The 20,857-nt window shown below is 42.6% G+C and overlaps 1 protein-coding gene across 1 annotated transcript in view; it reads right to left on the reverse strand.

Moving 5' to 3' along the window:
• Positions 1 to 1,396: 1,396 nt before the first annotated feature.
• The window catches only part of paf1 (PAF1 homolog, Paf1/RNA polymerase II complex component), a 31,204-nt gene continuing 11,743 nt past the window's right edge, over positions 1,397 to 20,857 (reverse strand). The window contains exons 4-14 of the mRNA XM_052044385.1: positions 18,680 to 18,801; positions 16,280 to 16,346; positions 14,708 to 14,809; positions 13,913 to 14,018; positions 10,609 to 10,677; positions 7,900 to 8,003; positions 7,172 to 7,288; positions 6,676 to 6,804; positions 5,982 to 6,093; positions 4,079 to 4,160; positions 1,397 to 2,226 (exon numbers count right to left, since the gene is read on the reverse strand). Of these exons, the coding sequence (XP_051900345.1) occupies positions 1,820 to 2,226; positions 4,079 to 4,160; positions 5,982 to 6,093; positions 6,676 to 6,804; positions 7,172 to 7,288; positions 7,900 to 8,003; positions 10,609 to 10,677; positions 13,913 to 14,018; positions 14,708 to 14,809; positions 16,280 to 16,346; positions 18,680 to 18,801 (1,417 nt within the window). The 3' untranslated portion in view covers positions 1,397 to 1,819. The remainder of the gene's footprint in view (positions 2,227 to 4,078; positions 4,161 to 5,981; positions 6,094 to 6,675; positions 6,805 to 7,171; positions 7,289 to 7,899; positions 8,004 to 10,608; positions 10,678 to 13,912; positions 14,019 to 14,707; positions 14,810 to 16,279; positions 16,347 to 18,679; positions 18,802 to 20,857) is intronic.

Consider the following 20,857-nt stretch of genomic DNA (forward strand, 5'->3'; position numbering starts at 1 on the left):
AGCCTTTGGGATTGACAACTACATCGATGCTGCTTCCTGCCCCACACAGAACTTGAAAATTTCATTACTTTTGCCATCAATTGCCGTGTCTGACCATCCCTCCTTCCACCTTCTCTGTAACTTAAAACTACAGTCATAGAGTTATACGTCATGGAAACAGGCCCTTCAACCCAATGTCCATGCTGGTTAAGAGCTAGTCCCATTTGCCTGCGTTTGGCCCAGATCTCTCTAAACCATTTCTATCCATGTACCTGTCCTTTAGACACTGTATTTTGCACCCGCCTCTACCACTACCTCTGGCAGCTCATTCCACATACCCACTGCCCTCTGGAAAAAGTTACCCCTCAGTCCCCCTTTAAATCTTTCCCCTCTCACCTTCAGTCTATGCCCTCCAGTTTTAGACTCCCTTACCCAAGGAAAAAGACTGACCATTCACCTTATCTATGCCCCTCATAATTTTATAAACCTCTATCAGATCACCCCTCAGCCTCCTTCGCTTCAGGGAAAAAAGCCGCAGCCCATCCAGTCTCTCCTTATAACTCAAACTCTCTAGCCCAGCAACATCCTTGTGAATCTCTTTTGCACACTTTCCAGCTTAATGACATCCTTCCTATAGCTCGGCAACCTTCTTCTCTTTCCCAAAGGATCTTCGACATGGAATATTAATTCAGTTTCTCTTGCCACAGATGCTGCCTGACCTGCTGAGTGCTGCTTTTTGTTTCAGAGGTAAGTGTTCTATCATTCTGGATATATGCCCAAAGAGGCTTGTTACTTATGTTCGATGAATCTACCATCAATATTATGTTAATTATATCATTTAGTTAATGCAATGCTTGGTGAACATTGTCAGGGAACGCTAACACAATCAATACAGTCGATCAAGCTGAACTGTGGCTAGATAGAACCCACTCCCAATAGGGACATCATCTTCTCACCCACACCTGCAGCCCACTGTCTAGACCAACAGTCAAAACTATTCCTGATTCTCACATCATCAAATTGGAAAAAATGCAGAGATCATACAGAACCAATGAAATTAGGATTCCCCCACTAACCCCCCCCCAAAACCCAAGGATAAAACGCAGCCTAGTTAATCCTGGAATCTGTAACAAGCTTATCCCAGTTACAGCCAGATATAGAGCCATAAAGCATGGAAACAGGCCCTTCGGCCCAACTTGTCCATGCTGACCAAGATGCCAATCTCAGCCAGTCCCATTTGCCTGCATCTGGCCAATATTCCTCTAAACCTTTCCTATCCATGTACCTGTCCAAATGTCTTTCAAATGCTGTTATTGTACCTGCCTCTACCACTTCCTCTGGCAGCCCGTTCTATATATAGCTTCATTGTTCCACCCTATACAAATTTCAGAAAAGTAAATTACAAAAGTAGATGAGATTTTCACCAAAACATAGTCTTTCATTTGAGTCCAGTGTCTGGTTGATGCTCGCAAATGTCTCCCTCTACATGTATGGCTTCACACATTCTCCACTGCCACCTTGACGTCAGCTTTAATACATGGGTTTTTAATCTCTGTTTAGGTATTGTAGAATGATGTGGTTTTATACAAATGCTTATAAAAATGAGCCCAAACACCAGCAGCTGGTGGACGCTTACAGTCTCCCATCCCTCGACACACCTGGGTCAACTGCTCAAGGATCAAGATGTACCTTTACTGTGCAATACTCACCAAATGTGTGAAGAGAGAGGGAAGGTGGGGAGGGGAGGGGAAGGGAGATCACCAAAGTCTCAGTGAGTTTGTAAGACCATGTCCCTGTCCATTGATACCCACTGCAGGCAGGCAGATCAGGGCCAAGCTCTTCAGTCACTCTCGCTGCCACTTTCCTCATTCTCACTCGAATCCGTGCCCTGCTCACTGCCACTCTGCACAGGGCGCTGGTTCTCGTTATCCGAGTGCTCGCTGCCACTATTGGACGCGCTCCTGCTTCGCCGCTCTTCCTCCTCGCTCTGTTGCTCGTCGTCGCTGCCGCTGCCCTCCTGCCCGCTCTCATTCTGCTGATCCTCGTTATCACTGTCGTCGTCGCTGCCGAAGATCTCCTCCTTATCGCGGGCCTCGCGAGCCTGCCGCTCGTCCCCGCTGTCACTCTCTCCTTCGCTCCCGCTCCTGCTGCTGGCTTTGTCCTCTTCTTCCCGTTCGCTCTCGCTCCCCGAGTGTTCATCCCCACTGGCCGCCTTCTCGCTGCCACTCTCTTTGTCTTTTTCGTCATCTAATGAAAAGAAACAGGAAGGTGAGGCAAAGGGGTCTGATCGCACCCTCCCCACGCTGTGTAGAGGTAATCCATCCATAGAACACAACATAGAACAGTATACAACACCGGAAAAGGCCCTTTGGCCCACGATGTCTGTGCCAAACATGATGCCAAATTAAACTAAATTTATTTTGCCCGCACATGATCCATATCCCTCTGTTCCTTGTGTATTCATGTGCCTATCTGAAATCCTCTTCAATGCCCCCATCATACCTGCTTCCACCACTACCCCTGGCAACCCATTCCAGGCACCTATCACTCTCTGTAAAAAAAAAACTTGCTCTACACATCTCCCTTAAACTTGCCACCCCTCACCTTAAATGTACGTCCTCTACTATTTGAGGTCAGAGTGCACAATAGCAAACTAAAATATTATAGTATTAATAAAACCAGCATTTCAGTGAGCAGCAGTTGGTTCATATTGTGATCTGCACAACACCCTAGTGAGTTGAAAGCAGTTGGCACAACTGTTGTCAGTCAGAGCCATAAAGCACGGTCTCACAGCTCCAGTGACCCGGGTTCACTTCTGACCTCTGGTGTCATGCGTGTCGAGTTTGCATGTTCTCTGTGACCACATGGGTTTCCCCCAGGTCCTCTGGTTTCCTCCCAATCCCAATGACATGCAGATTGGTGGGTTAATTGGCCACTGTAAAAGGCTCCTCGTCCAAGTGGGTGGTGGAATCTGGGGGGCAGTTAATGGGAATGTGGGAGATAGGTTACAGGGAAAGTTAGTGGGAGAATGAGATTGCTCAGTCAGCTGGCATAGAACTCGATGGTCTGAATGGCTGCCTTCTGTGTTGTAAGGAAATAGAGTGGAATGCTCCCCAGTAATCAATCACAATCAGCTCCACTTCAAGCCGAATTGGAGACACCATGGACTTGAGGAACACAGAAGGTGCTCTGTCCATGCTGAGTTGGCTGATTAAATATACAACTGACATACATCTTCACTTGTAGGGGATGTTCAGTGTAATAATGATTGGAAAGCAGCTGCTGCCTTTGTATTGTATGCAACAGCTTCGAGGGTGCAGTGGGGGAAAATAAGAAGCCTGACCATGAGGTAATAACTATATACAGGAAGTCGCCAGGTAGTGAACGGGTTCCGTTTTTACAGATGTCCTTACGTCAATTTTGTCCATAAGTCAGAAAATACACAAAAATCACTCGATATGGTCACCACACCTCCACGGTATTGTAAAGAATGGCATCAAAAACACACAAGACTGATGAGAAAAAACAATTACTAAAAATGGAGAGAGACTTGTTCTGCCGTTTGTAGGAAGAAATGTATGCATGGATGTTGGACATTTGAATTTAATAATATTATGGGAGCCCTTTTGTGCCCACGTCCATAAGTTCTGGGTTCATGACCCAGAGACAACTTGTAATCAGTGTGGGACTGTACCAGACACCAGAACACCACGGGCTGGGAGAAGCACATTAGGAATGACATAGCCTGCAGCAGCAGTGCAAACAGAAGGCAGACCAAGTACTGGGTAGACAGAGCTGTCATTGTGAACAGTCAGATCAACTCCAATGTCTTAATGACGTTATGAGTAAAAGCAAGGGTGTTCATTGTTTAAGCCAGGGCAGTGAACATCAGTACCTTCAAACAACATTTAAAGATGCATCATGCAACCAGTAGCTTGAAATACCAAAATGATTCATGACAGTGAGGGGGTTTGGAGACAAAGACTCCAGGACAAGGAGGGATAGACTTGGACACTTCTTGTCATGGGTGAAATGTCTTTGCCATTTCACTGCAACTGAATTAATGAAAAGGAAGTCCATCTGGCTACAAAGCCTTCACCTGATCCCGTGATGCCTTTGCCTGGCTCAATTTCTTCTTCATCCTCTGGCTCATGATTCTCCAGCTGAGCTCGTCTGGCTTCCTGTGGAATAACAAATATTCAGGCAAACATTTCCAGGAATGGTTCCCCTTTGGATTTTGGGCCCTTTACCTCCCTCCCCCATCCCCCCTTACCATAACTATTATACAGATGATAGCTATGATCGGCAAGGACGGTGGCAACAAAATGACAAGGTCCCCCTGTAACTTGCATTCTGTCCTCATTTGGAAATATCTTGCCATTCTATTGCTGATATTTTATACCCAGTACAACAGATGGTTGATGTACCTGGACCCATTGCAAATTTACTGGTCGATTCTGGTGAGCTTTTAACTTTTTAGTGAATCATGGTAGCAAATAGATGGGGAATTCATCTTACAGAAGCACAGTGCAAAGGGACAAATAGGGCAAATATTGAGGTATAGTAGTGTATATCAATGAGGCGACTGAGATGGGAAAGGAATAAGCTTGCTTGAATTGTTGAAATAATGCAAGGCCCAAGTGATACTGCATCTGGAATATTGTCTGAACGCCCTAAGGAAGGATATATTTGCGATGGAAGGAATATAGTGAAGGCTCATCAGATTGATATATTACATATGGATTTGGCAATAAACCTCAATACTTCCTCTCTTACTGTTTGTCCGACCAAATATTCCACACTTCCTCTTCAACTACAACATCTGCATCGTCCTTCTCTTTCTTGAAGACACCAGCAAGGTATCAAATACTTCCTCCACTAGACAAGTTACCTTTTGATCCCAGTAAGCTTGCTTTTTTTTATATAAAAACCTCCCATACCCTCTGCTTTCTCAATTTCTCTTTTAATAGTTCCCAAATTTCTTTCAAATACTTGTAAATATCTTCCCAAATTTTGTGGATTATGGAACAGCTCCTGCTACGAAATAATGCTCTGCTATTTATAAAAGAGAGGAAGAAGAAACTGGAAACTACAAACCAGTTTCTTAATATCAGTGGTAGGAAAATTGTTACAGTTTATTATAAGACATCTGAACATCTAAGGAATTAGACATAAATAATATGAATTTGGGACAAAAAAACATTTCTACTGAATATAAATGGTAGAATAGATATGGGAGAACCAGTGGATGTGGTGTATTTGGATTTTCAGAAGGCTTTTGATAAAGTCACACACACGAGAGCTCAGCATGCAAAATTAAAGCACATGTGATGGGGGTAATTTACCAGCACGGACTGAAAATTGGTACACAGACAGGGAACAGTAGGAATCAATGGATCACTTTAGGGATAGCAGACTAGTGGGGTACCTCAAGGATCCATGCTCCAGTTATTTACATTCAATAATTTGGATCAGGGAATCGAATGGAATTATTTCTATGTTTGCTGATGACACAAAAGTGGGTGGGATTGAAAGTTGTGGAGAGGCTTCAAGGTGATTTAGACAAGCTGAGTGGGCAAATAAATAGCAGATCCATTTTAATGTAGATAAATGTGAAGTTATCCACTTTGATGGTGGGAAAAACAGTGTTATTTAAATAGTGATACAGTTAAGTCTCCATCCCAAACAACACATGTGGGTTGGTAGGTTAATTGGCCACTGTAAATTGCCTATAGTGTGTAGGCGAGTGGTAGAATCTCAGAGGGAGTTGATAAGACTGTAGGGAGTATTTAAAACAAAAAGGGAATAATGTAGGATTAGTGTAAATGGGTAGTCAGCACAGACTTGATAGGCCAAAGGGCCTGTTTCTGTCTCTCTCTGACTCAACAATGTGGCAGGAAAGCATTGTAATATATTATATAGAAAGAGACCTACTGTACTTCAGAAGTGTTGAACTATTTGGTGATTAGGTTGGTGAACTAAGAAAGAACAGTTTCACTTACCTGAGCCTCCAATTCTTTCTCATTCATTTCTCTGTGCTTCACCACCAGCACTGCGTTGGTGTTTGACTGAACACCATGACCCCCCTTTGCACGGCGCTTGCTCAGACGCACTCTGTGGAAATGGACAATGCAGTCAGTCATCTGGAAGTTGTAGCCATCAGGATCACAACAACAGTAACACATAAATGATGCCATTTAGCACAGAAAGCCACAGCGGGGAGCTTCATCAGGGAGTAAAAGATGGAAGGAAGCAGGAGACCTGCTGCCAACCATGGGACACATAAAAGGAGGTTGATCATTTAGTAAACTCAATCAGGGCCAGAATCAGGAGAGAACAGTGAATAGCACTATTTAAGGTCAGCACTCTACAGTCAGTAAAATCAGAAGGGCAGCCCGTGAGATGTAGTTGGAGGAAGTAATGTGCATGGAGACAATGTACGTGGCTGGAGAAGTGGTAGAATAATGTAGAAGGTAGGATAAATTTGCCAGAGAGCAAAATCTGCTTAGTGTAAAGCTACTCATAGAAATGAGAGAACTATCTTTGATTTGGGGACTTTAAGGGCTTTGGGGGCTTTAAGGGCTTTGGGGGAAAAGGAGGCAGAGGATAAATTATTTAAACTCCAAGGGGCTTCCAACAACTGCTGCCCTCCCTCAGCGACAGTGTAGTTGGGGGACTGTTAAACACTCTGCCCACCTGGTCTCCAGCTCATTGTAGTAGACTCCGTCTCCATCACGGAAGATGAAGAAGTAGTTTTCCTCGTATCCTTTGCTGGCTTTGTTTTTCACGTTCCAATTATATTCTCTGGATATTTTGTACTCGTATCTGAAAACAAAAATTCATTGCACATTGGACATACAACCGGTGGGACTCAGAACCACCATGTATTCAATTCCCATACACTTGGACAGAGAAGCACTTAACTCCCACAGCCATACCCAGTACTTAACCCATGCTCGGGGCTTACTTGGCTGAAACAATGTGAAGGAAACTTTAGCCTGCATCTACACAGTGATGTACCCATGCTGGGAACACTTTAAACAGCTACTTGTGTAACTGTGCTAAAGCCTTGTGCTATAGTTAGCTCCATCTCTCCTTCATGTTTAGGGACTTCTTCAGTCCCAGAATATGTTTCGCAAGTCAGATACAAAGCTTTACTCCAAATTCTGACACTTATGAACTGCAAACTTACATATCCTCGGGCATGTAATCAATACATTCCTCACTGTCTCGCTTCCGTTTCCTTGTGGTCTCCTCACTGGGTAGGAAGTAAGCAACAAACTGGTTTCCCTCCTCATCCATCATGCCCCTGTGTGGAAAGAAAGTCATATTTGAATGAATCCCCATCATGGACTTGCATATTTGACACTGTGTTTAACAATTTCATTTCAAAACCTCTGCTCCTACTTCAGATCCTGGTAATGCTTCTCCTGTGATCATTTGTGCCTTATCTTTTGTTCCTTGCCTGGTTCTATTTTCATCCCCTGTTGCCATTACCATCACCCCATTATCATTTAACTTCTCATCTCTTCCACCCTATCAGAGATCTCTCTTGCTCTCCCTTCCACATCTGCACTTTTCCTGCCTCAGTATTTGCTTAATACTGCTCAGGTCACAAGTCCTGATGCAGGGTCTCGACCCGAAACGTCACACCTCTTGCCTCCACAGATGCTAAATGACTCACTGTTTTCTTTTGGCGTTGCATTTTTTTGTTCCAGATTCTCGCATCTGCAGCCTCTTTTGTCTTCACTGCGCAGCAGCCCCACAGAGAACTAATGCAATTGCATCCTTTGCCTGATGAACAATTTGTCAGTTTTATTGTAATAAACTCAGAACTCCTGAATTTCAGTGATTTGTAGCCTTAAACCCCAAATGTTTCTGATGTATTCACTGCACCAGCAACTAGTTAGAATGCCTCACCTGATCATAGCTTGGGACATCATCTCCACGGCACCTGAACCAGTGACGTCTTTGGGTGCTGGGTCAGAGTCAAATATGACCTGCGCGCATGGGTTTATCCACATCTATGGAAGGGAGAAGTAAAGTGAAATTTGAAATCATTCCTAATAATCTAAAATAAAGCAAGTTTTCTGACATTGCATAACTGTGACCACATCCCTGTGTAAAGTTGTAGTCATAGTCATAGAAATGCATGGAAACAGTCCCTCCAGTCCACTATGACCATCAAACACTTATCCAACACTAATCTCATTCCCATCAATTCCCACCAGGTTCTACCATTTACTTACACTAGGAGCAACTTACAGTAAATGAATCAACCAACCTAAGCATCTTTGAGATGTGGGAGGAAACTGAAGCACCCAGGGGTAACCCACACAGTTACCAGGGAAGATGTACAAACTTCTTCTGACACCATCCGAGGTCAGGTTCGAACCTGGGTTGCTGGAGCTGTGAGGCAGCAGCTCTACTGGCTGCGCCACTCTGAATGAGTACCAAGAATGAAAATACTTGTGCTGGAGTTCCGCCCAAGCTTGCCTACTGGCCAAATCTGCCCTCAGCCCGAGCACATTCCAACTCAATTTGTTAAACCCTGTCCAGCGTCAGGCCTCTATTTCCTAAGTCCCAATCAAATAGTTGAGCAGCTGGTTAAGCTGTGTTACTAGGCTGAACCAACAAAAATGACACTTACAAACATTTAAATATTTAAAAAGCAAACAATTGAAATGTTAAAAATTTAATGAAAACACAAACTAGAAAACACAATGAAATCACTTAAATTAATTCAAATAAGTTAAATTACCTAAAACTTACCTGTCTCCTTCACAGCCTTTCCTCTCCATTAAAAGGACTAGATAATGAGCCTTAGACAGGGCTAACCTTCTGCAGGCAGATTTACTGGTAGAAACCACAGGAAGTTTGCCTTCCATTGCTGGAGAGTCCGGCAACAGAATGCAGTTGGAATGATAGTGACAATCAGTCATGAGGAAGTTTGGAATTTTCCATGCAGAACGGTCAGCTTTTTTTTTGTGGAAATTTCAAACTATTTACACCCAGTGTTTGCTTCACATGTCAAGACTCTTTTTTACAATTTATCTTGACAGGGAAATGTCAGCTTTACTTAGTACTCTCAACCTCTGATTTCCGACACGAGGTTCAAGCCCTAAAATGGGATTTCATCTCAATCTTCGTTTGGGGGTAGGATTAGGGGTTGGGGAAGAAAAGGATTAATCTATACCAAGAGAGAAACTGAGTGAAGCATCACCAAATGAATAGAGCAACAAAATGAAAATTAGGTGCAACAGAATCTTCACATTGATGGGTAAGAGACGAGGCCAGAGAAATACAGTAACTAATGGTCCATAGGATCATTAAAAGCAAACTTCATTCACCAAATTTGTTTTTAGTAATAGGCAACTGATAGTCAAAAGGAATGCTGCCAAAACCTAATGGCTCACGAACAGCATGGGAGGCCAATCGGCCTAGAAGATCACCACCAGCCAGCTGCGAAAAGATTCTTCAAAAGGTTCCACTACCTCTCTTCCCATTGCCCAGTACATAAGGATTTTCAGGGGGTGTTCAGGAATAATTTCTCAGGAGAAATGTTGGGAATAATCAAGTATAAGAAATGTACCTTCTGTGATTTAACATAAACTCTGTTGATTTCTGGTAAGTGAGTTTTAAAAAGGAATCATTGTACACGAACTTTAAGATTTGGCTGCATTCTTTTTGCCTGTACAATTGGCTACTACTTAAATTTTACAAATACATTTTGCCTTTAATGATCTTGCAGACTTTTAGTTACTGTGGTGATTTTAAACCTGCATTTCCTTGGTCTCCTTTCTTAGCTATTAATGTATATTCTACATCACCCAAATTTACTTTATTTATTCACTGCTATTTCACTTGATTTCTCTCTATTACAGATAAATCCTTTTCTTCCTTCCCCAATCCCCACGGACATAGCACTACTGGAAAAGCTGGCATTTATCCCCGCCCTGAAATGCCCTTGAACCACATGGCTTACTTGGCCTTTTCAAGTTTCGGTTGAGTTAATTGCTGTGGGTCTGGAGTCACATACAGCCCTGCTTGTGTTAAGGATACCGTTTTTTTCTTTTCCTGGTTAAACCAATGGGATTTTATGACATGCTCATTTTCAGATCATTGGTAAAGAAGAATTTATTCCAGATTTTTCATTAACTGAATTGAAACTCTCCAGTGCCCATAGTCAGATCCAAATGCACGTCTCTGTTCTTTAGATTTCAACCACGATGCCATCATTCCCAATAAACGTACTCAGTATTGGAACTCTTCATAACTGGCATACCCCAGGTGAGAGCACTGTGCCCACTTTTGCTCTCCATATATTCCAGTACATTGGAATTATAGCAGCAGGCATGGCATGGTTTCTGCTAGGTTCCCCACACAGCAGCGCTGTCAGTAACATATCTGAATGTATAGAACATTATAATGACCCTTATTTCCCCATCACTGGAATTGCACCCCGACGCTAAGTGGGCACCAGTGTGGTGCTTCACCATATCAGCTCTCAGCCACAAACCTCTGCTCAAGCCAAGTGGACAAGGTCACAAAGTGAGACATTTCACTGGGAGGGAATAATGTCTCAAGCCCACACAATATCCGTGAGGAATGCATATCCACAAGCCTTACCTTGAAATCAGGAAAGACAGGCATAACTTCCACAGGGATAACTCGAGGTTTGCTGTAATGTTGAGTGACCTAGGGAACAGAGTGAGACATCAGAGTAAACACACATACAAAACGACTCACAGGAACAGGACAGGTTTAGCTATAAGAAGAGATTGGACAAACTTGGATTGTTTTCTCTGAAGCATTGGAGACTGAGGGGTGACCTGATGGAAGTGTATAAAATTATGAGAGGCATAGTTAGAGTAGATAGAGTCTTTTTCCCATGGTGGAAATGTCAAATACTTGAGGGCATAGACAAGGCGAGGGGGAAAAGTTTAGAGGAGCTTTACAAGGCAAGTTGTTACTCTTTTTTTAAAAAAAAGCAGAGAGAGTGGTAGGTACCTGGAACACACTGCAGATACAACAGCAACATTTAAGAGGCATTTAGACACAAAAACAGGCAGGGAATTGAGGGATATAGACCGTGTGTGGGCAGATGGGTTTAAATTGTCAACATGGTCGCATGGACATCGTGGGCCAAAGGGCCTGTTCTATGTTCTAACATACCAATCTACTTTGGGGGTGGGGGGGGGGGGGGGGTGCAGTGGTGGTGGCAATTGAAGTAAGAATGCCTGAACTAAGAGGCTGTAGCTTCACAGCACATTGTTAACCTAAGGTTTCTCTGTTCAGCTGCTGCAGGATTGACGTCTCTTGTGATCTGTTTTGATAGCACCTTCCTTACAGAGTTGGAAGGGTAATAAGGAACACAAGCCAAGCATGCTTAATTTGTCATACCAATAATAATTTGGTACATTCACTCAGGAATTGGGTGCTAGCTTGGACTGTGGACACTGGAACTCTGCAGCTTCTGTTGGATGGGAGTTCTACAGTTATGGACCACCTTGAAATCGACCATAATTCGCACCAGTAAAGAGACTCGTGGCTTCTCTACTCCGAAAAAACAGAACTAGTTTGATGAGAATGACCAGGAGATCTATTAGCAAATTAACAAGTGCACAGCTTCAACAGAAAACTTGTGACCTTAACGTCAGATGGTGGACAGAAAGAGCACAGAAGGCTCCGCAACTCACTGATGTTAATGACGTGCAAGTTCTTCAATGCTGCCAAGACTATCTACAGCCTTAACCCCCAAGATTCTATCCCTCTGATAGTCAACAATGAAGGTGAACTTAAAGGGCAGAGGTAGTCAGCACCTGCTGAAAGGAACAGTCTGAAAACATTCTCCGCCATGATTCCTTCCTTGTTGGCAGTGACCTTGAATCTATCAGACTCTTGAACTCTTAATCTTTCAATCTACCTCATCGTAGCCCTTGCATTTTGGTCTGCCTGCACTGTACTTTCTCTGTAACTGCAACACTATATTCTGCATTCTGTTTTCTTTTTACTACCTCGATGTAATTATGTATGGCATGATCTGTCCAGATGACACACAAAACAAAAGCTTTTCACTGTATCTCGGTATGCATGACAGTCATAAACCAATACCAATATCCAACCATAACCTGTTTGGTCTAGTCTTGTCATCACTCCTGACAGACAAGATTGAAAAAAAGTCACATGTCAACAGGAAAAAAATCCCCAGGGGCACACAGTATCCTTAATCAAGTTCTAAAAATTGGCAGCAAGGACAATCAGTCACAAATGCACAGCCATACCATCCAGCTCTGACTAGAGCAGAATATACCATGAAACCTCAGAGACTCTGTGATGGTGACCATCTTCAAGAAAAGAGACAACTCCAAATGTGGTAACTATAAATTGGTTTCCCTGCTGTCTATCAGAAGGAAAGGCACAGCCATGGTCCTCTTCAACCACCTCTTCCCAGTGGTTGAGCAGCTTTTCCCCGAATCACAGTGTGGATTCCACAGTGACCATTATCTTTACCGTGCAATAATTCCAGAAGATATGCAGGGAGCAGCCCCAACATTATGAAACGACCTTTGCCGATCTCACAAAAGTCTTGAATTCTGTCAGCTTGGAGAGAGCACCATCTTCAAGTTCAGCTGCCCACAGAAATTCATTTCGATCTTATATTTGCTTCATCATGACATATAAGCCACGATCCTAACCAATGGGTGTACAACAAAGACAAACTGGTGCAGACTGATGTCAAGGAAGGCTGCATCATTGCCCTGACACTTTCATTAAATCTTTCTTGCTCAATGATGCACCTCACCTCCAACAAGCTTCTCACTGCAGAACTAATGAGAAACTGTTCAGCTCATCATCCACAAATGATCTTCTACCATCCTACTCTCCTCCCCACAACACCCCCCCCATGACCCTCCTCCCACTGTTAAACACCGCCATCCAACAATGAAGGTTCATAGTATGACCCTGGAAAACAATGACCACTTCCCACATTTTCGAAGCTGTCTTTCAATACGGCAGACGTTGATGGTAAAATTTACCACTGACTCCAGTGCACCAACACAGCCTTTGGTTGACTAAGGAAAACAATGAAGATCAAGATCGCAAACCCACACAAAACATGGTCTACTGGGCAGCAGTGATCCCTATCCTTCATATGCCTTTGCAACTTGGACTACCAACGTTCCTCACGGTATTGCTACCAATGCATTTGCCACAAAATCCTTCCAAACCACCAGAAAGATAGGCAAAAAATATCAGTATCCTCTCCTGGTCAACATCCCCAGGATGGAGACCCTAATTACACTTGACTCCACAGGGCAGGTCATATCATTCACACACCCAACACCATACATCCAAAACAGACACTCCATTCCAAGCTCCATCATAGGATGATATTACCTTGACTGAGATGGACAGAGGAAAAAATTCAAAGATGTTTTTAAAAGGCTACTTGAAAATAAATGCAACATCCCCACTGACTCCTGGGAATCCTTAGTCCATGACTGTTCAAACTGGAGAAAGAGCATTCAGGATGGCAATGAGAACTTCAGGAAAACGTGTTGGGAGGACATGGATACCTCATCAATGGTGGAAGTGCAGTACTTCCCTAATACCCATTCACTTGTCCCATCTGGATCCTCTTCTGCACCTTTGTTGCAGTTTGAGGGTTCCTTATTGACCTCAGTAATCACCTCAGAACTGGAAGCAAATCTGGCTCAATCCCAAAGTTCTGCCCAAGAAGAAAAGGATAATTTGGGAGGGAAGTTTTAAATGGTATACCATTAAGTAGGGAAGGAAATCAGGATATAGTTTAAGGTTCATCAAGAGATAATGGAGGTTTTAACACTTTCATGGATGGGATGCCCAGTATTCTCCCTTATTCTCCTCTGTAGTGGGTCCTGGTGCTACCTATCTGAATATTTTTCCCTACCTCTTTATTTGCATCCATGAAGGTCTTTTCAATTGCTGCTATCTGGCTGTCACGATCCTTGTAAATCTCCTCCTCTGTAAACTGTTGTTTGACAGATACACCAATCCTAGTTTTTGGGAATAAATAGAAGACAAAACAGTCAGATTTGGGACAAGCAATATAGAAAACAACATCCACCTCAAACTCAAAAACAGCAATTAGACCAATCTAAATTCAAACAATAAATCACACAAATAAGAACTTCAATGCTATCTTTACCCAACATTCCACAAACCTAATCTGAAGCTTCAACAAAATTACAATCGTTGATGCACTAGGATATACCACTGTGGGCTGAGGTCCACACTTTGGGTCTATAACAGAGGCGAACTTGGTGCAGACTGGTGTCAAGGAAGGCTGCATCATTGCCCTGACACTAGCCCTTAATGTGCTCTGCAGAACTTAATAGGGCCTATTGATATGCAGACCTCCAAAACAGAGTTTGGCAACTAAGTAACAGGAGCAGGGAGCTTTCCCATTTCTGGCTGGAGAACAGGAAAGAGGACTATCACCTGGGCCCAGCTGAACAATAGTAGGCCTTGAGGGAACCTCGGGCTACTAATCTCCATCTCACCCTTCCACAACTATATTTTCCCTGAACATAATCAGTGCTGTCTGATCACTGTTTTAAAAACACTAATTAATCATACGTGGCTCAAGGTTGGCCTATTTCATAGCATAAGATTTGGTCACCCACCAAATGCTCCTCTCAAATAATCCTACGGAGTTACAACTGTATGGCAACATTTTACTTACTTGACCTCAGGTTTCTCATTGGAGATGCCATAGCGATTGAACTCAGTAGAAATGTATTCGGTCTTTCTCATCCACGGCACGACTTTAGCATGCTGTTGTGATCTGAACACAGAGATTACACAGAAGAAAACTCTTGAAATTGGAGGTCAATACTTCAGATCTTAATTTCTCCCCTAGTAAACGTTGCAAAAGCAGTGGCAATAAAGGAACTTAGCACAGAAGGTCAAGCAGCAGTATCAATTGGGTGCAGCCAAGAAACGGCAAGGGGTAGAAAACATTGGTGGGAAGCAAAAAAGTACATGGCTGGAAAGAGAAACAGTTAAGCTTTCAGGGTAATAACCTTTCATCAGAACTACCAAACAATGGTAGGATTTGTCTGCAGGCCACCAGACAGTAGAATAAAGGGCATAGTATTGGTCAGGAAACTAACAATAGCAGAGGACTTCATGTGCATGATAATTTGATTTCATAGTTCCTCATTGCCTCCAATTTTTTTTAATTTAAAAGAAAGAACATCCCAATACCTTCTTTTTCTCTTATCATGTTGTCCATATACTTAATGTATTCTTCTTTTCTTATCTTCAGTTGTTCCCCGATACATTCCCAAAGTCTCACCAGTGCTAAACTTGTTCCTTCCTTTGAAAGGAAAATATTCTCCCACCCCTGAACAGCATTTCAGATGTTTTCCACCATTGTTCTACATCATTATTTGCCAATATTGTTGCCCATTTTAATTTCCTAAATGCCATATTCAGCCCATCAAAATCAGCATCTCCCCCAATAGATTAACCTGATTGTCATCATTCCTATGTGCTTCATTATCATCTTTATAGTTTATCACTATTAACTAGATTTACTTCCCTTATCTAGTTTAAGGGGCATTTAGACAGGCACATGAACATGCAGGGAATGGAGTGATATGGATCATCTGCAGGTAGATAGGTTTTGTTTAATTTGGCATCATGATCGGCATTGTGAGCCAAAGGGCCTGTCCAATGCTGTACTGTTCTATCTGCTCTAACTTATTCCTCTTTACTGGATCCAATAGCTAATCTCCCTTGTTGGGCTTTATCCATATGGGGCGAGATGAGAGTCCCTCACACATTGTTGGACCTCTCTTATTCCCTTTACGAACCTAATCGATCCACTTGGGCTACTTGAATTCTCCCATAATTATTTTAATGTTTGTTTTACTTATTTCCCAATTTGCTTTCATAACTCTTTCATTCACTCTTCTGCCATTTAGTGGTCAATAGACCATACCTAATAATGTGATTCATCTTTTATTCTGATCAGTGTGGGTTTTATTCTCATCTCTCTTGACCAGCAAGTTCTAAAGAATCACAAAGAGAATCTCCTAATCCCTCAAACATGTTCGGTGATTTATACAGTAGATCGAATCCCCCACCCCAACATTACCCTCCAGCCTTCAGTCCCTGAACATCACCATGGAGCAACCCCAAGTCACAACCATCCAGAATTCCAGAAAAAAAAAAGATCCCCTTGCCAGAGTACACGTCAATACAAACCGATCCTAGCCAAGAATCACAGAAAAGACAATTGATCACTTACCTCTTTGAACTGGAGGGTGCCTGAATTTCTTCCTCTAGTAATTTCTCATCTGCAATGTCAAGGATTACTGCAAAGAGAAGACAGCAAAAAATGAGAAGACAAAACATCTCTATACCAGCTGCAAGAAAACAAGATCACTGACAATAATAACGTTCGGCAAGTGGTTATGCTACTCTCTCCAACCCTCTGAGTAGACGATGAGACTTTCTCAGCTGGTTGCTGTCATACAACTCAATGTAGGTACAAGGTTCTGATGTTGTATAAGAGATTTAATGCCATATTTCCATACAACACAAGGGGCGGCCTTTTGTCCCATTGAGACTATGCTGGGTCTCAAAGCGATCCCCATCAATCCTATTCCCCCACTTATTTTCCTGTAACCTATTCCATCTCACATGCTGAGCAACTCTCCCCTAAGATATGGCTCACAGGGCTAAAGAGATCATGGGATATGGGAAAAAGTAGGAACAGGGAATGAATTTGGGTGATCAGAATGGCAGGGCCAAATGGCCTATTCCTGCTCCTAATTTCTGTTTTCATGTTTCTTTCAAGACATTGGATTTGTTTTCTTGCTTCAAAGGAACAGTGGCTTACAGGGAGATCTCTGCAGATCCTAAGGCTCTCACTGGACATTTCAAGCTGATCTGACAAAGCATTTAACTCACATACTTGAAATTCCCCAAATCATTGACAATCATAAGGTACAGCAAGCAGTCATGCTGCTCTGTCCAACCCTACGTAGGTGATGAGACTTTCTCAATTGGTTGCTGTGGTACAACTCAACATAGAGAACTTTCACTAAGGTACACGTTTCTAATGTGGTTAAAGAGATTAAACACCATGTTTCCATACAACATAGAAGGCCTTTCAGCCCACTGAGTCTATGTCGGCTGTCAGAGAATCCCCATCAATCCTATTCCCCCAATTATTTCCCCATAATCTCTTCTCTCCCTACTGATTTACATGAGGAAATTAAGTGCAAAATCTACAAGTCTGTGGAGAACACAAAAATGGGAGAGATTGTAAGCTGCAAGGAAAATGCAAAGAGGTTAAAGAGTGATGTAGACAGACTAAATTAGTGGGCAAATGGCAGATTCCCCAAAAATTTTCAGAGAAAGTGAAGGTAATACTATTAACATTCACTGTGACAGCTCTCCAGAACTGTGTCAAAATCTCTAATTCTTGTGTACTAGGTTAGTCTATTCGCCTTTAGTTTTCTAACTACCAGAACTTGTGCTGCTATTTGGTGGGAGAAGCTCAGAAGTTAGTGTAATACTTCCATTTGTCCAAATAAGACCTGGAGCTCAGCTCAGAATGTGAACTCAAGTAGCAATTAATCTGTAGGTCCACACATCCTTCAGGAGGAGAAAAAAAGCTTCATGTTGCAAAGGATGCAGTCTGATCACAGGACTACTTGTTGGTCTATTGAATGGGAAAGCAGTGAACAATGGCAAAATTTCCCAAGGTGTTGCACATCTGCATCGTTCAAAAAATGACAAGAGTTTTGTTCTGTTTCATTGCACTACTGTGAAATGTTTTGCTACATTAAAGCTCCCGTATAAATGATGGTAGTAGTTGTCAAGTTATGCAGTGGTAAGGTAGAGTTGGGTGTCTTTACTTCAGCATGAAAACCAGCACTATGTTTTTGAACTACATAGCTGAAGGCAGCATGTCAACAGAAGCAGGGAGACAAAGCTGGATCCTTGGGAAGATACCAGAGGCGTCTTTGTCATGCATGGGAAGAGAAGCCATTGCAGGTGATTCTTTGGCTATGATTGCAGAGGTAAGATGGAACCTTGTACATGTCCCAACTTACTAAACCACAGTGGATTGGAAAGGTTGGAGTGTTGAACTCTGTCAATGGTTGACAGCAGGTTGAAGAGGACATGGTGGGATAGACTGTTATTGTCACAAATCACATAGAACATCGTTGGTGACTTTAACAATAGCTGTTTCAAATAATTCCAGGAAAGACGGGCATGAACTTGGGAAATTCCAACACATTCAAGAACTATAACTGGAAACAGGGCAGTAGTTTGAGGACAGAGCAGATAAGGCTTTGCTTTTTTTTTGAGTAAAGGGTGAACGATGCAAGGTTCAAATGAGGGTGAAGACAGAACTATTAACATCAGCTAATGTGGAGGCAGCTAATGCAAAAAGATGCATTTCACCGTGTGTTTCGATGTACATGTGACTAATAAATAAATGTCTTAACATGGCAGCAGGGAAGAGAAATACAGAAAACCCAGAGCTGAAACAGGGTAGAACAGCTGTCCCCAGTTCTGTTGCCAAGGATAAGGATGTGACATGGAGATGGGTTTGGCCCAAGCACACAGTTGGGATTAGTTGCACAGTCCCGTCAACAGAAGTCATGTGGCTGCAGACAGAGCTAGGACTTACCATTGTTATCGATCCTGTAGGTATCTGGATTGATGAGATCAATCACCACTCCTAGGTCTGGCTCTGTTAACAGTTCGTGCTTATGCTGTTTTTCAAGAGAGGTAGCTTTATACTGTACAAACCTGGGAAATACATTGGAAAAAAACATTCAGTGTCATTATGGTATAGCATCGTACATTTTTGGAGAACAGTCAGCTCAAGATGTCTTCTACAAGTAATCCTGTTGTTCCTACCCCTCTCGTTTTCCCAATATCGCTGCAATTGCATTCCTCTATCAAGAATCTGACAAAGTCTCTCTTGAAGGCTTCTACTGAATCTGTATCCACCAACCATCACAGAGCATTGCAAATCTTCACCACTCCTCGCATCCTCTACCTGTCCATTTTTCAGACATTAGAAGCAGTTCTTCTTGTTAACTCTACCTAAGCCCTTCAAGGCAAACGCCTCTATCAAATCTACTCTTAACCTTCTTGGCTTCAAGGAGGACTGTACCCTCACCAATTAATGCTGGCAGCCTTCCAGAATAATGGCTTGTGCATTGGTAGTCAATTCTATGTTGAACATAGCCTGATTGGCTCAGAAACGCCACTTGACAGTATTTGCTGCATTAATTCCAGATGAAGATAATGGGCTGAGAAGATCCAAAGTTTCTGACCTCTTTTCTCTGGGCTTTCCGTTTCTCCTCCTTTCTTCCAATATCCTACTGAGAACTGCTTTCTCTCAAACCCCAGAGATTCTAATTGTCTATGGCCATCTTTCAACCTCACTTAAAATTATCCTTGCAGCACAGGTGTGGGCATCAAGTAGGTTGTGACCCATCAAAGTTCACTTCACAACACCCCCTCAGGAATATGGCTGTCAGCCATCCATCATAAGCATTGCAGATTAGTAACGAATACATGCTGACAAAATTAGCATGTTCCAGAAACACTAAACCAGTGACAGTGTCCCATCAGGAGTTTATTAGGATGTGCTTGAGGCAACACGTGGAAGTTGTTAAGCCTCTTCTCTATAAAAAGAGAAAATGCTAGAAACACTCTGAAGGGTCTTCTACCTGAAATGTTAATTTTGTTTTCCTTTCAAGAGATGCTGCCTGATCTGATGAGTGTTTTCAGCATTTTGTTTTTATTTCAGATCTGCATCTGCAGTTTCTCACTTTTCAAGCCTTTTCTCATGCTTTGCAGATGTTGTCCAGCTTCACATACAAGTCTTTACAATCACCACAGATCTATAGTTTGATATCAAAATCAACTGTGCATTGCTAAACCTGCAGCTGTTGTGGCCAAGCTGAGCAAGAATATGGACTGAGTGCATCGATGAACACCATACCTCTAGCTTACCAATGTTGTGCTCTGAGCGCACTCCTGTACGGCAGTGAGGTCTGGAACAGGAATGTACTTAGGACCCAGGTTTGCAGTTTGGTGTTGAAGTTGCTGTTGGCCCAGACTCTCTTGCTCAGCATTAACGTAGCTGCAGGTTTTGAAATACCCACGTTGATCTCCGTATCAAGTGACAGATTACTGGTGATTATTGAGCTGAGAAACATGGAGCTGTTAACAATCTTCAATACTGTATTAGAAATGCTAATTGGTGATATAGGCTGCACCCTGAGCCATGACATTTGTCTTCCTGAAATCAACAGTCAACCTGAATTCATCAGCATAAGAGAGTACATACATTAACTACTGGAGTTATGGTTCAGTGACAGAATACTATCATGGCATTACTGGCACAGAGAAATTCCCTGATGAGGACCTGGCACACACTTGTCTTGGCTCTCAGGCAAGGAAGGCTGAAGAGCTTGTCATTGGTTCCAGTGTGTAAATGGACATCATTAGAGGGCAAACTGGAGGGCAGATGATAGTGGCTGTGGGACGAACAAACCAGAGGATATCAGTGCCAGAACCCAACTCTGTTTTACCATACTGATGCGAATCTTGAAGAATTCCATTATTATCCTGGCAAAGCTGGAAGCAGAGTCTTTGAAGGAGTTATGAAAGGAACAAATCACATTGAACAGTTTCCAGATGATAGCCAATTTTCTGAGGTCAATAGAAGCAATGTATATTATATAACGGTTTCCTTTGTTTGTGCCAGTGTTCTCACAACTGATGAACAGAGAAAAAGAAATCACATCGACTCTGAACCTCCTGATCCTAAAACCACTCTGGGATTTGG

The sequence above is a fragment of the Pristis pectinata genome, chromosome 35, assembly GCF_009764475.1.
Source record: "Pristis pectinata isolate sPriPec2 chromosome 35, sPriPec2.1.pri, whole genome shotgun sequence".
In the NCBI taxonomy this organism is placed as follows: domain Eukaryota; kingdom Metazoa; phylum Chordata; class Chondrichthyes; order Rhinopristiformes; family Pristidae; genus Pristis; species Pristis pectinata.